Source organism: Podarcis gaigeae (assembly GCF_964106915.1).
Source record: "Podarcis gaigeae genome assembly, chromosome: 5".
NCBI lineage: Eukaryota > Metazoa > Chordata > Lepidosauria > Squamata > Lacertidae > Podarcis > Podarcis gaigeae.
Window position 1 is genome coordinate 24,161,607 of NC_139681.1, and position 12,221 is coordinate 24,173,827.

At 42.7% G+C, this 12,221-nt stretch overlaps 1 protein-coding gene across 2 annotated transcripts in view; it reads left to right on the top strand.

Moving 5' to 3' along the window:
• Positions 1-554: 554 nt before the first annotated feature.
• CDHR1 (cadherin related family member 1) overlaps positions 555-12,221 on the top strand; it is a 57,949-nt gene continuing 46,282 nt past the window's right edge. For both annotated transcript variants that reach the window (XM_083740319.1, XM_083740320.1), the window contains exons 1-6: positions 555-853; positions 1,616-1,711; positions 4,282-4,427; positions 5,471-5,521; positions 7,750-7,839; positions 8,648-8,734. In XM_083740319.1, the coding sequence (XP_083596445.1) occupies positions 793-853; positions 1,616-1,711; positions 4,282-4,427; positions 5,471-5,521; positions 7,750-7,839; positions 8,648-8,734 (531 nt within the window). In that variant the 5' untranslated portion in view covers positions 555-792. The remainder of the gene's footprint in view (positions 854-1,615; positions 1,712-4,281; positions 4,428-5,470; positions 5,522-7,749; positions 7,840-8,647; positions 8,735-12,221) is intronic.

The following is a 12,221-nucleotide window of genomic DNA, read 5'->3' on the forward strand; positions in this document are numbered from 1 at the left end:
CTAATCCAACCCCCTGCAATGCAGGAATCTTCAAAATGATATTTTAAAAAACACCACAGTTTTCTTTCTATCAAACATAAAGTGAAATGAGAAACAAAAGCCCTGTTGTTTTTAAATGTTATCCATATTGGTTATCCAATTGGTGGACTTATCAATCAAGTATTAGAAACCGAATACAAATTCAGTCTTGAAAATGTAGTAAAACAATTATCTAGATTAACGAGCGCTTCTCTTCATTAGATTTACATCCATCTTTCAGGCAAAGATTTCCTGGTTATAAGAATGCTACATGTTGCTGCTCACTCAGTAAGTCAAAGTTGATTTACTTTTGAGAATTTGTTCCATCAGCCTTTCGAGGGAGGTAAAAATTGTCCTTCCTTCCATTTCTGGAAAAAAGAAAAGCAAGGTTAGAAAAAAGAGGGAGAGGGATATTTCAAACCCCAGTTTTACCTTGTCTTTTCCAGATCTGGAAAATGTTTTATTGGGCAGTGTGAGTGCAGCGCACGACAATAACAGCCCCAGCAGAGAGTGATGTTGGTTCCTCCAAACTCTCTCGCAGAGAAATGAGTCCCAGAGCTCCTTGCAAAGTAATTGGTCTAATTAGGTGGAAGGAAGGAGCGCCTTTAAATTCCTCGGAAATTAAGACGCGTCATCCACTTAACATCTTAACATCTGCTCCTGCCTCTCCCCGCTGCACGGGGCTGAAGGACAGCTTACTGCCGGGTCTTTGGGGCCATATTTCCACCCACCTGCCCCCAAACTCAGAAGATACTGACCCTTGCTTTGGGGGGGATGAAGCATCTATGGCAGCTGCCCCCATCTTTGTTCCTCAATTTGATACATGTCTGCCTGGGTAAGTACAAAAAACCTCTTGGCTCCTTAAGAAGCTATAGGACAGCAACGTACGCCTAAGCTTTGTTAGTAATCCTTCATAATGTGGCCTTGCAACTGTTTCTTGATAACTGTGTAAATAAATACTGCTTGCTGGCTGTCCCCCCCCTCCTTACCCCCCCCCCCACTGATTGCATTACCTGTAGCTCCAAGTGGGCTGTTATTGATTCTTGATCTGTGATTAGAATGATAACTAATTTCATTTCATTTTTACTTTTTTTTTCTTTGAACTTTGCTGTTCTCTTGCAGCAAGTAAGTAATTATTTCATTATGGCTTCTTGATAGGCATCCCTGAAAATCAAAATGTTTTAGAATCTCCAATAGATTGCTTAGGGATTGCCTGGAGGTCAAAGATGCTCGTTTTGCAGTTAGTGAGCATTTCATGAAGGCTCATTCAACAAGCAGAAAACTTCAGACTGTCTGGTGGGATCCTGATTAATTCATTTTCTGTGTGTTATATATATGGGTACATCTGTAATATGTTAACTGATTCATAGCCGTTTGTATTATTAACAAGATAGTACAGGATCCCTTAAATACGGCCATAAACTTTCTAAAATGTAGATGTGATCTATTAGCATAATTGGATATATTGTGAACTCAGATTATTCCCTTGAGGGTTGATCTTTGCTTTGTACTCAGAGGCAGGCGCGGTAGGAAATTCATCTGTTTGTGATCTAAAGAATGCTTTTGTTTTGGATTCTGTTTTCTTTTCGACCTGCAGCTCAGGCGAATTACGCTCCCTATTTCTTCGACAATGGAGCTAGCAGCACTAACGGGAACATGGCACTTCTCAGCCTTTCGGAAGACACAGCTGTCGGTCAGTCTTACGATATAGCCCACTCCTTTTTTTAAAAAATATATTAATTTGCTGGTTTCTTTTTCATTTGTTAAGAACTAAGAAAAGAGACTCAGTTGTATTTGTGCAGGTCTACCTAAAAACTCTTCTTCTCTTTAAACTTGATGACTTACCTATAAATGAAATGAGTTAAATGGGTCATTTGTGTCATGTGCGTTCAGATGCATGTGTGTAGCCTATTTGGGCTGTAATTTAGTACAACAAATGGTGACACTCAGCCAATTCAATGGGGCCTGGGTGAGCACTGCGATGCAAGTGTTAGTAAGCCTGAATTTCCATTTCCATTGGCCCTGAACGCTTAAGCTTGTTTCTAGAACTTCCTTGCTGGAATGAGTTATCCATCTGGTATTTTTCACACAATTAATGCACAAGGGATTTGTTATAGGGCAGGAACATTACACTCACAGGGTCAAATGCAAAACTCCACTTCCAGCAGATGCCTGACTTTCTTTAACCAGAAATTTTCCAGTTAGTGGACCAGAGTTTAATTTCTTTTAATCATTCTCTCATAAATCAGTCCAAACATGCCAGCCTTCCATATTTTGCCTATCCAAATTCCTTCACCAAAACCATGGCTGGCACCTATCACCAGCTTTCCCTTCCCAGGCTTGAACACTCCTTAGAAGTTGAATGCCACCATCTAAGCCTCTATCCACCTGCCCACCCTCCAAAATGTTCCTTTCTTGTGCACATCTCTGCACTTTCCAGACATCCAGGCAAATTCCTTTTCTTCCTACGCCGTGCCACAATGCATTCCGGCAAAGGGTAAGAAGCTAGGAAGAGTCATCTGGTCTGTCAGGACAACACAAGGATTATCCATCCGTCCTCCCACCAACATGAGCGCAACGCTCACTCCCAGTAACAATGGTAGGTGGCCAATTCCGATTGGCTAGGTGTGAAAGCCTCTCGCTCACTACGCGATTCTCGATTGGCCAGGATCATGTGACGAGAGAGAGAAAACAAAATGATGGAGGAGGGAGCAGAGAAGTGGATCACCCTGGCTGTGACATGCCACAAAAGAAATGAAAAAGCTACACTGGGGGTCTTGTAGACATTTTGCACCCCCAAATTCACCTCCCACTTTATCCCATACTTTTTGTGGGCATTATTTGGACCTATTCCAAACTATGTCTAAAGTGGCTGGGGAAACCCAGCTATATGAGCTCCACAACCCCATAACCGCCTTTGACTGGACTTAACCGTCCAGGGGTCCTTTACCTTTTTTTTCTTTCCCATTCCTACTGTACTTCCTATTTTCCCTTCTCACCTGTCCAGAGTTTTACCTTTTTCTTGGGCATTTCCTCCAGAGTTTTATTCAAGGCTTTTTTTCCAGCCGGAACTCACCAGAATTCAGTTCCTCTCAGCTGGCCGCCATTGCCATTCTAAGAGAACCAGGGAGGTGATAATGGCGAGTTCCAGCACCACTTTTTCTAGAAAAATAGCACTGGTTTTACTGCTCCTCACTGTACCCCTGATATATTGACTAGGTAGGTAGATTAATGCCAAGATTCAGTTTCAGCTCACAAATCATAATGGACCTAGGGAAAGGCTTTTGTTTCCCCCTGCCCCAAGGGATGAAGACTGCTGTGTTTGCTTCTGTTTCCATTTGCTGGCGCCCACAAAGATAAGACTAATTTTAAATTCACTTTTCTTTTCAGCAAGAGGAGGCAGAAATGCCAAATATAGATTTTTTTTTAATTGGTGTTAATTCTGCGCTGAGAAGTGTTCCCCGGGTGCTAATGATATGGAGAGCTTGTGTTGAGAAAGGTGTAAAAATTATCAGCCAGACACCAAGCCTGATCTGAAGGAGAAGCCATAAAACCTTCCCATTTTAACATCCTATTAACATCCTGGCATTCGCACAACTAGTGAAACATTAGCTGATATCAGCTTGGGGGAGGGAGGCATGGAAGAGCAGGGCTTTTGGTGCTTGTTTGCTTGCAAAACAACAAAACAAAACAAAACAAAAACACAAGAACTCCTTTAACACGCCAAAGGTAAAGTATCGAAATTTTGCACCCCTGACAATTTTGCACTCAGGGCAACCGCCCCAAGCTACGACACTGCCTCTCACTGCTTATGAAATACTGTGTTTTGGTGCATTTCCCTCCAAACTAGTTTCAATCTCAAGTGAGAAAAAGAATGACCTAGGTTTTTTCTTAAAGTCAGCAATGTACTTCAATTTTTTTCACACACAAAAATGTTACTTCAGTGGAACTTCAGTTGTCGAACGCTACGGAAGTCGAATGCTTCGGCTTTTGAACACCGACAACCCGGAAGTGAATGCTTCCATTTTCGAACGCGCCTCAGAAGTTGACTGGCTTCCAAGGAACATTCCTCCATTTTTACAATGGATTTTACCAACCAGCAATTGCGCCTCGGTTGTCAAAAGTTTTGGAAGTCGAATGGTCTTCCGGATCAGATTACGTTCGACAACCGAGGTTCCACTGTATAACAACATTGCAGTAGCTCTTCACAATACCCTCCAAAAGCAAATTTTTCTACAAGGTGTCCTAATCTCTCTCTTTCAGGTACACACGTGTACACATTAAATGGGACAGATCCCGAAGGGGATCCGGTAACCTATGGCATGACCTTTGAATCTGGGTCAAGAAAGTACTTTGCTATTGATGAAAACTATGGAAATGTTACACTGATTGAAGAGCTGGACCGTGAGGTACAGTGCAACAAAGCAGAATCTATTTGTGGTGTCAGGATCAATTTAAGATGGTTGTTTGTGTCAGCTGTTTGTAGCTTAGTTCCCACTGAGCTGATAACCCCCTACCTGGGCTGTTCACTTAAAATCTCGGGGGGGGGGCACTCACATAATCAAATTCATCTTTATACAAAAAACAAATCACACAAAGGAAACTAGGTAGAAGTTTAAGTTTAAGCCCATCTCCCTGACATGCTCTTTACTCTGTGCAAAGATTTTGTTTTCTTTTAGGGAGGAATATTCAACCATATGATTATCTACCTGTGGTCCAAAATGGTTCAGTCCAGATACAGATTTATTGCCTCCAGTGAAAATTTAGGGCCATATCTATCAGTTGTAGGACAACTGGTTATACCATCCATTAATTTGGGGGACAAAATGAGTATAACCAATGTGAAGCAAATGACAGAAATAATGATTTTTTTTTTTAAGCCTCATTTTCAGCTTTTAAAACATGGAATTTGAAAATTTGGGTGATTGGGGTTTATTGCAAACTTCCTAATATTTATAAAGAATAGTTGTGGTATAATGTTTCACATAAATAAACATACTAAAAGTAAAATGTTAGTAACCATAATTATGTCCACCAAAGGGATGTTTCCAAGAAGTCCACAAATTGAAAGCAAACTCCGTATATTTGAAAGGTTACTCTACAAAACAGTTATAGTCAATGTGGATATTTACTCAGAATTAATTCCTGAATTCAGTTGGGCTTACTCCACAATAAGTGCACACATGAACTTGCCCGCACTTACTTGGGAGTAAGCCCCATTGAACTCAATAGATCATATATTTAAGCAGACATCCCTAGGTTTCTGCTGTTAATGGTCTCCTAACTCTGTTCTTCAAACAGAGTTATGTGTTACTTATTTAGCCAGGTAAAACAATACTACATAGAAAGCAAGCAAATATTTGATAAATGTTGTATTTTTACACTTCTAAAAGTATGAGCCTTAGATCCCATCAACCCTGTGGACAACAATTCTTTTATTTTCTATTTTAAGAGAGAAGATGAGGTTGAAGTTGTCGTCAGCATCTCAGATGGCTTAAGTACAGTAAGTATTTAAAGAGAAAAGGGGTTTTCCTCATCATTGCCTATTCACGCTCTATTCTGTATCAGATAATGGAAAAGGAAACAGTTGCCATTCTCCTAACTGCCAAATCAACCACTTGGATATTTCCAAGGGATAGATTGTGGGATGTGAGGAATCACCCCTAGGTTTTTTGGTTTATCTTATATATATTATATCAGGGGCTTTAAGTGTTTACAATGGTTTTTAAGATAAATTATAACCCACCCACCATTAGTAGGACTGGAATAACACTTGTAGTTTAATGGTGAATTTTGGACATAATGGAGAGGTAAAAGATTTGGATTATCATAAAAGATGCAGGAGGAAATGATTAACAATTCAACTCAGAAAGGGGAGGAGGGAAGTCCAGGAGATTCTTCGGAATCTTGTTTTTATGTTGTATATTGGATATGTGGCTGTAAAACTTTGATCTGAAAACCTAAGAAACATTTTTTTTAAAAAAAATGCATTACCGTATTTTTCGCTCTATAAGATGCACCAGACCATTTGGAGGAGGAAAGCAAGAAAAAAAAATATTCTGAATCCCACAAGCCAGAACAGCAAGAGGGATCGCTGCGCATCAAAAGCAGCAATCCCTCTTCCTGTTCTGGCTTGTGGGATAGCTGTGCAGCCTGCATTTGCTCCATAAGACACACACATTTCCCCTTACTTGTTAGGAGGAAAAAAGTGAGTTTTATAGAGCACAAGATACAGTATATCGGGGCAGTTCCCTGGCTTTTGCCACCCTCCATATCTGTCTCAACCAGATCCTTGTAACTTAATCACTCACTCAGACATGGGCATGACCAAGACTCCAAGAGTGGGTTGGCACATGTGCATCTGACTCACGAGTAGACACAGATAAACACATTATTTCCATATTAAGGTTTTCTTAGTGGGAATAGCATCTTGTGAACAAAAAAAGGCACAATGTTCATCTGCACTGCATGGGGAAGTGAGTGAATGTTTAGCTTCCTCACATTGGAGGGAAGCCCTCCCACATGTGGGGCTTTGAACCCTGGCCTGTAAATTGTTGGAAGAAAGAGGATAGAGATACACACACACACACACACACACACACACACACACACACACACCCAAGGCTAGAAGCGTAGGTCCCTCAATGAAACGGATAGAATCAAAGAATAATAAAATTGTAGAGTTGCAAGGGACCTTGAGGATTGTCTAGTCCCATGGTTCCCAACGTGGGGCACACGCCCCGCAGGGGGGCAATTTGATTTTTCAGGGAAGCAATTTGAGAATGAGTTATTAACAGTGACCTTTTTGCACTTCCTATAGTTCTAGGGGCCTCGTATACAGCGAGCCAGTGTCGTGTAGTGGTTAAGAGCGATGGACTTGTAATCTGGGGAACCGGGTTTGCGTCTCCGCTCCTCCACATGCAGCTGCTGGGTGACCTTGGACTAGTCACACTTCTCTGAAGTCTCTCAGCCCCACTCACCTCACAGAGTGTTTGTTGTGGGGGGGGGAAGATTGTTAGCAGCTTTGAGACTCCTTCGGGTATTGATAAAGTGGGATATCAAATCCAAAATCCCCTTCTTCTTCTTCTTCTTAATTCGTTCCGGAGGTCTGTTCTTAACCTGAAACTGATCTTAACCTGAAGCACCACTTTAGCTAATGGGGCCTCCCGCTGCCTCCACACCACCAGAGCACAATTTCTGTTCTCATCCTGAAGCAAAGTTCTTAACCCGAGGTACTATTTCTGGGTTAGCAGAGTCTGTAACCTGAAGTGTATGTAACCTGAAGCGTATGTAACCTGAGGTACCACTGTACTTCAACTGTCCTTTTGTTCTTTTATTTTTCTCTTTCATGGATGCCATGTTCTTTGGAAGCTTGTTTAGACCAAGTTAATGGTCTTTTAGGCTTCCTCCACGTGGACAGGAGTTCATTTTTTGAATTATAAGAATTATATGTCACAGTGGGGGGCAGGATCAGGATTTTAGAGATGCTTAGGTGGGGCATGGCCAAAAAAAGGTTGGGGACCACTGGCCTAGTCCAACCCCCTGCAATGCAGGAATATGCAACTGTCCCATATGGGGTTCAAAGCTGCCACCCTTGAGGAACTCTTGTTCTGATCCTAGTAGTTCTTAAAATGGTTGTCATTAGGGCTAAGATGCAGCCAAGTATGCATATGATCACTCCTTGGTATAAATCCACTTTCCTGTCTAAAATTGCATCATGTTCAACTTTAGGTGGCTGAGAAAGTCAGGATCCTTGTAACAGATGCTAATGACGAGAGCCCAGAATTTACCAACACACCATACATAGCCCAAGTCCTGGAGGTTGGTGAAACTTAACTCTGTCTTTTTAGCAAATGTAAATAGAGAGGAAATTGGGTTCAGCTACCCCATGATGAGCATGGCTGTAAGTTGTGCACTGGCTGCTTTTGTGGTAAGATTCAAGCAGTGTTGACATATGCACTTCCACTTCAAATGAAGGTTTCTGATGAGCTTTGCAATTTGATGATAATGTCGTTATCCCTCGTCTGGAAAGAAAAGGTGTCATTATTTTATTTCATTTTAAAAGTAAGGTAAAAAAGTAATAACAACTACTACAAACTGCCTTGGGGACTGGGAGGCAGCATTTGGTGATTTCCTGGGCACTAGCCAATCAGTTACAGCTGCCCACAATCAGCTTCCCCAGGAAACTGCCCAAATCATTTTATAAGAGCTCAAAAAAGTAAGTTTGTATTGATCATTTTGAGAGCGTATCTAAAACTATTCCCACTGCTCTATAGAGGTTTCATCTGTCAAATGTTATGTCAGTTTTTACCCAGCCTTTCCAGAGACTTTCCCTAAGCTTCAGATTGTACACTTCAGTGCTCAGTGAAGAGTAAAAACAGCTGACATGGACATATTCTTCATTGCTCTGTGTCTCTCCTTGTTGCTGCTGTGATTTTGGGATGGATGGGGAAGGAATGAACTTGATTCTCTTTCCCTTTCTTCCCAATGCAATATCTCATTGTTCTCACTCTCTCTTTTTGCTTTCCTAACACATTACCTTCCCATCATAGGAGTATATTTATATTTTACTAATACCACCTAATTTCTTATGCCCATCTCTGATTATGTTCTCTGTTTGGATTCACAGAACACACCTTCAGGCAGCAGCATCTTGAAAATTGAAGCCATAGACAGAGACACTGGTTCAGGGGGGAGCATAACCTACTTTCTGCAGGTAAATATTGACTTAGGTGTCTAGGCACCCCAGGAATAAGACAAAGAGTGGACTGGAAGCACTGGGAGCCACTTACCATATTTTTCGCTCCATAAGACGCACTTTTCCCCTCTTAAAAAGTAAGGGGAAATGTGTGTGCGTCTTAAGGAGTGAAAGCAGGTGGGAGGCTCTGCTCAGCGCTCCCTTTAAAGAGCCGTGCGGAGGGAGAAGGGACTGACAGGCTGCCCTCTGTCCCTTCCCACACCTCCCAGAAAAGCCAGCAAGAGCCGCTGCCAGGCTCTGCTCAGCGCTCCCTTGTAAGGGCTCCCTTTCGTCGTTCCTCCCGCTTTGCTGGGAAGCCAGCAGAACAAGAGGCGCTGTGCAGCTATCGCTCTTGCTCTTGCTCTGCTGGCTTCAGTGAGAGCCGTGCAGTTTGCTCTGCTGGGGAGGAGCGACGGAAGGGTTTAAAGCAAGAGCTGCTTACATGCTCTGCGCAGAATATATTTTTTCTTGCTTTCCCCCTCTAAAAACTAGGTGTGTTATGGTCAGGTGCATCTTATGCAGCGAAAAATATGGTAAAATCCATCTCATGGTGTCTGTTTGTTTGAGTACCTTCTGACTATAAAGTCAACACTAAGAACATTAGAACTTCCATAATGATATAATGCAGGAATGAGGACCTTTGCCATTCCAGATATTGTTGGACTGCAACTCCTATCAACCTCAGCCGCCATCTTCCAGTCAAGGATGATGGGAGTTGCAGTCCAACAACTTCTAGAGGGTCACAGGTTCCTCATCTATGTGCTCAGCTTGGTACAACATGAGATAAAAATATTCTGAAATGATACTTGCAGGCCCAGGCGAGCTACCAATAAAGGAGACCACACAGTTGAATGGGATCAAATCAGGACACAACTTTATTGACTTCAGATGAAGTGGTTTGGCATAGGCATTGAGTAAGCATTTATTTCCAGGCTGCCTACCAGAATTGACATCAGCGTCAACGCCGGCAGTGGGGGTTCCTACGACTTACATCAAATAGGGGGATCCCCTTAGGGATCACCACCTCTAGGACCACTGAGGCCCAAGCCCCTTGTCTGGCTAAATGGACAGAAGTAACCCCATCATAGATCCCTTTAATAGGTTACTCTATTTCTGGATGGGAAGGCCAGGGTACAACCCCCCTTCCAACCCAGGCTAAGGTTGCTCAATGCCTAAAACTCTAAAAGTTGTGACAATTGCTACGAGGTAGGCAAAACCTCCAGGTCACAGCCAATTTGCCTGATACGCAAATTCCTACCCAGCCCCATAAATGTGGCAACTACCACAGCCATAACAAGGTCAATTCAATGAGTAAATGCAAAATTACTGGAGTTGGTTTGATCCAATGAAGAAGAGCTGGGCATCGGGGGCTGGTGCGGGCTGTTTTAAATCCCGCAGGCATGGACCTGAGGGAAGCCTGATTGTTCCCTCCAGCCTGCCCCCAGAGAGCCCAGCCCTCTACACCAGCCTGCCATTTGCCAGTTTGGCAGGCTGACGCAGAGCAGGATTTGAAGCTCGCGGTTCAGCAAGGATCAGACCCTGATGCCCAGCCCTGCATCGTTGGTGGGAGGAGAGGGGCTGGCTGTTCCACAAAGCTGCCACACCCCTAAGAGTGGGTAAGCGGACTTGTTTGACTCAGAGGTTAGATGGGTAAAAGGTAAAGGTAAAGGGACCCCTGACCATTAGGTCCAGTCGTGGCTGACTCTGGGGTTGCGGCGCTCATCTCGCTTTATTGGCCGAGGGAACCCGCATACAGCTTCCGGGTCATGTGGCCAGCATGACTAAGTCACTTCTGGCGAACCAGAGCAGCGCATGGAAACGCCGTTTACCTTCCCGCCAGAGCGGTAACTATTTATCTACTTGCACTTTGACGTGCTTTCGAACTGCTAGATTGGCAGGAGCAGGGACCGAGCAACAGGAGCTCACCCCATCACGGGGATTCGAACCGCCAACCTTCTGATCAGCAAGTGATCATTGCAGCTGTCTGCCTCAGTTTCCAATTCATAAACTGAAAGCATCACTTCCCAGGGTTACTTGAGACGATGAGTTAGGAAAGGTTGTTTTGTGTATTGAGCTGCAGGCAAAAGTGTGATTTGTGACCTTCTCATTTCCCCTCCCTACAGTGCAAAAAGCCATACACATTGCAGAAGACAGACATATCCTGGAAAGGGAGAGAGCAATTCTTAGAGATTTCTCCATTTGAAATATGACTTTTTACTTGTGTTTCTTTCTCCCTAATTTTTCTTTTCTTTTCTTTTTGGTACTGTTCACACATATGGGTTTTTTGAGTGCAGTATGAGCACCACAACCCCAGAGTCGTTTGCGACTGGACTTAACTGTCAGGGGTCTCTTTACCATTTAATGATACTTTGCCACAAGTGTATCAGTTGCCAGCTAGCTACTGTATACACAAGTCCTAATTTATTTGGCTGCAATTGTGTATCAGCGAATGACCCATCTAGGAGGGAGCAATATCTCAGTGGAAACAGTTCCGGTTCTTCTCATGGATTTTTTTCCCCTTTCAAAGACAAAACTTCAGTGCAAAAAAAGACACTGTCTACCTGAACTAATAGAGCTTGCAATATAAAAATCTCACAGCTGAGTAATTTTGATTCCCACCTAACTAGAGGTAAAAGAATCCATGTAAACCTATTCATTTTGGTCTTTCCTCAGACACTGGAGAGCTCACTAATCAAGTAGCTGCTTCTGAAAGCACAAATATTTAAGTAGGATTAAATCTAATCTTCTTAACAGGAGAAAAATACTGAAAGGAGAGAAACCATAAGCTGAGCATTGTGCACAGCCAAGGGAGACAGGAAGGCAATCATTCTTCTTTACTGAAAAGAGACCTTAGCATTTTTCTTTCTCCTTTTTTGAGCAACCCCTGTCCTAGTGTTCCAGATGATTAAGGGGCAAATATTACGTCTTCTTGCAGATTTGCACCTCCTCAGAAAGCACACAGTACTATGGTGGTGAGCCTCCCTTTTGAACTTTTAAGCAAAGTTCTGAAGCCCCTTTTCTTTCACATGGTTTTAAACTTTGATTGATTTTTTTGTTTGTTTCCACCATGCTGTTTATGTTTTGGTTCCATTTAAAAGCTCTCGGCTCTATTGTATTTCATTTTTTTTTTACCGCAAAACACTCTGAGCGCCGAAAAGTGGGGTATAATTGCTTTCACAAGTAACACAACAAAATCTCCTTAGCTAAGCTGTCAGAAGGAGTGTTTCTAGCTGCCCTTTTACCTGAAATAAAACTCTATACATATTCTGGTAAAGCACATGTAAATGTATAAGAATTGTTATACTGCTAAAACTTGTGGGGTGTGCCCAGAGGCAGGAAAGGAAGAAAAAAAACCACACACCCTGTGTTTTGATTATGCTGTTACTGTTAAGATGGCAGACTACAGGGCTGTATGCAGCTAATTCAGGCATCCCCAAACTCGGCCCACAGCTGTTTTGGAACTACA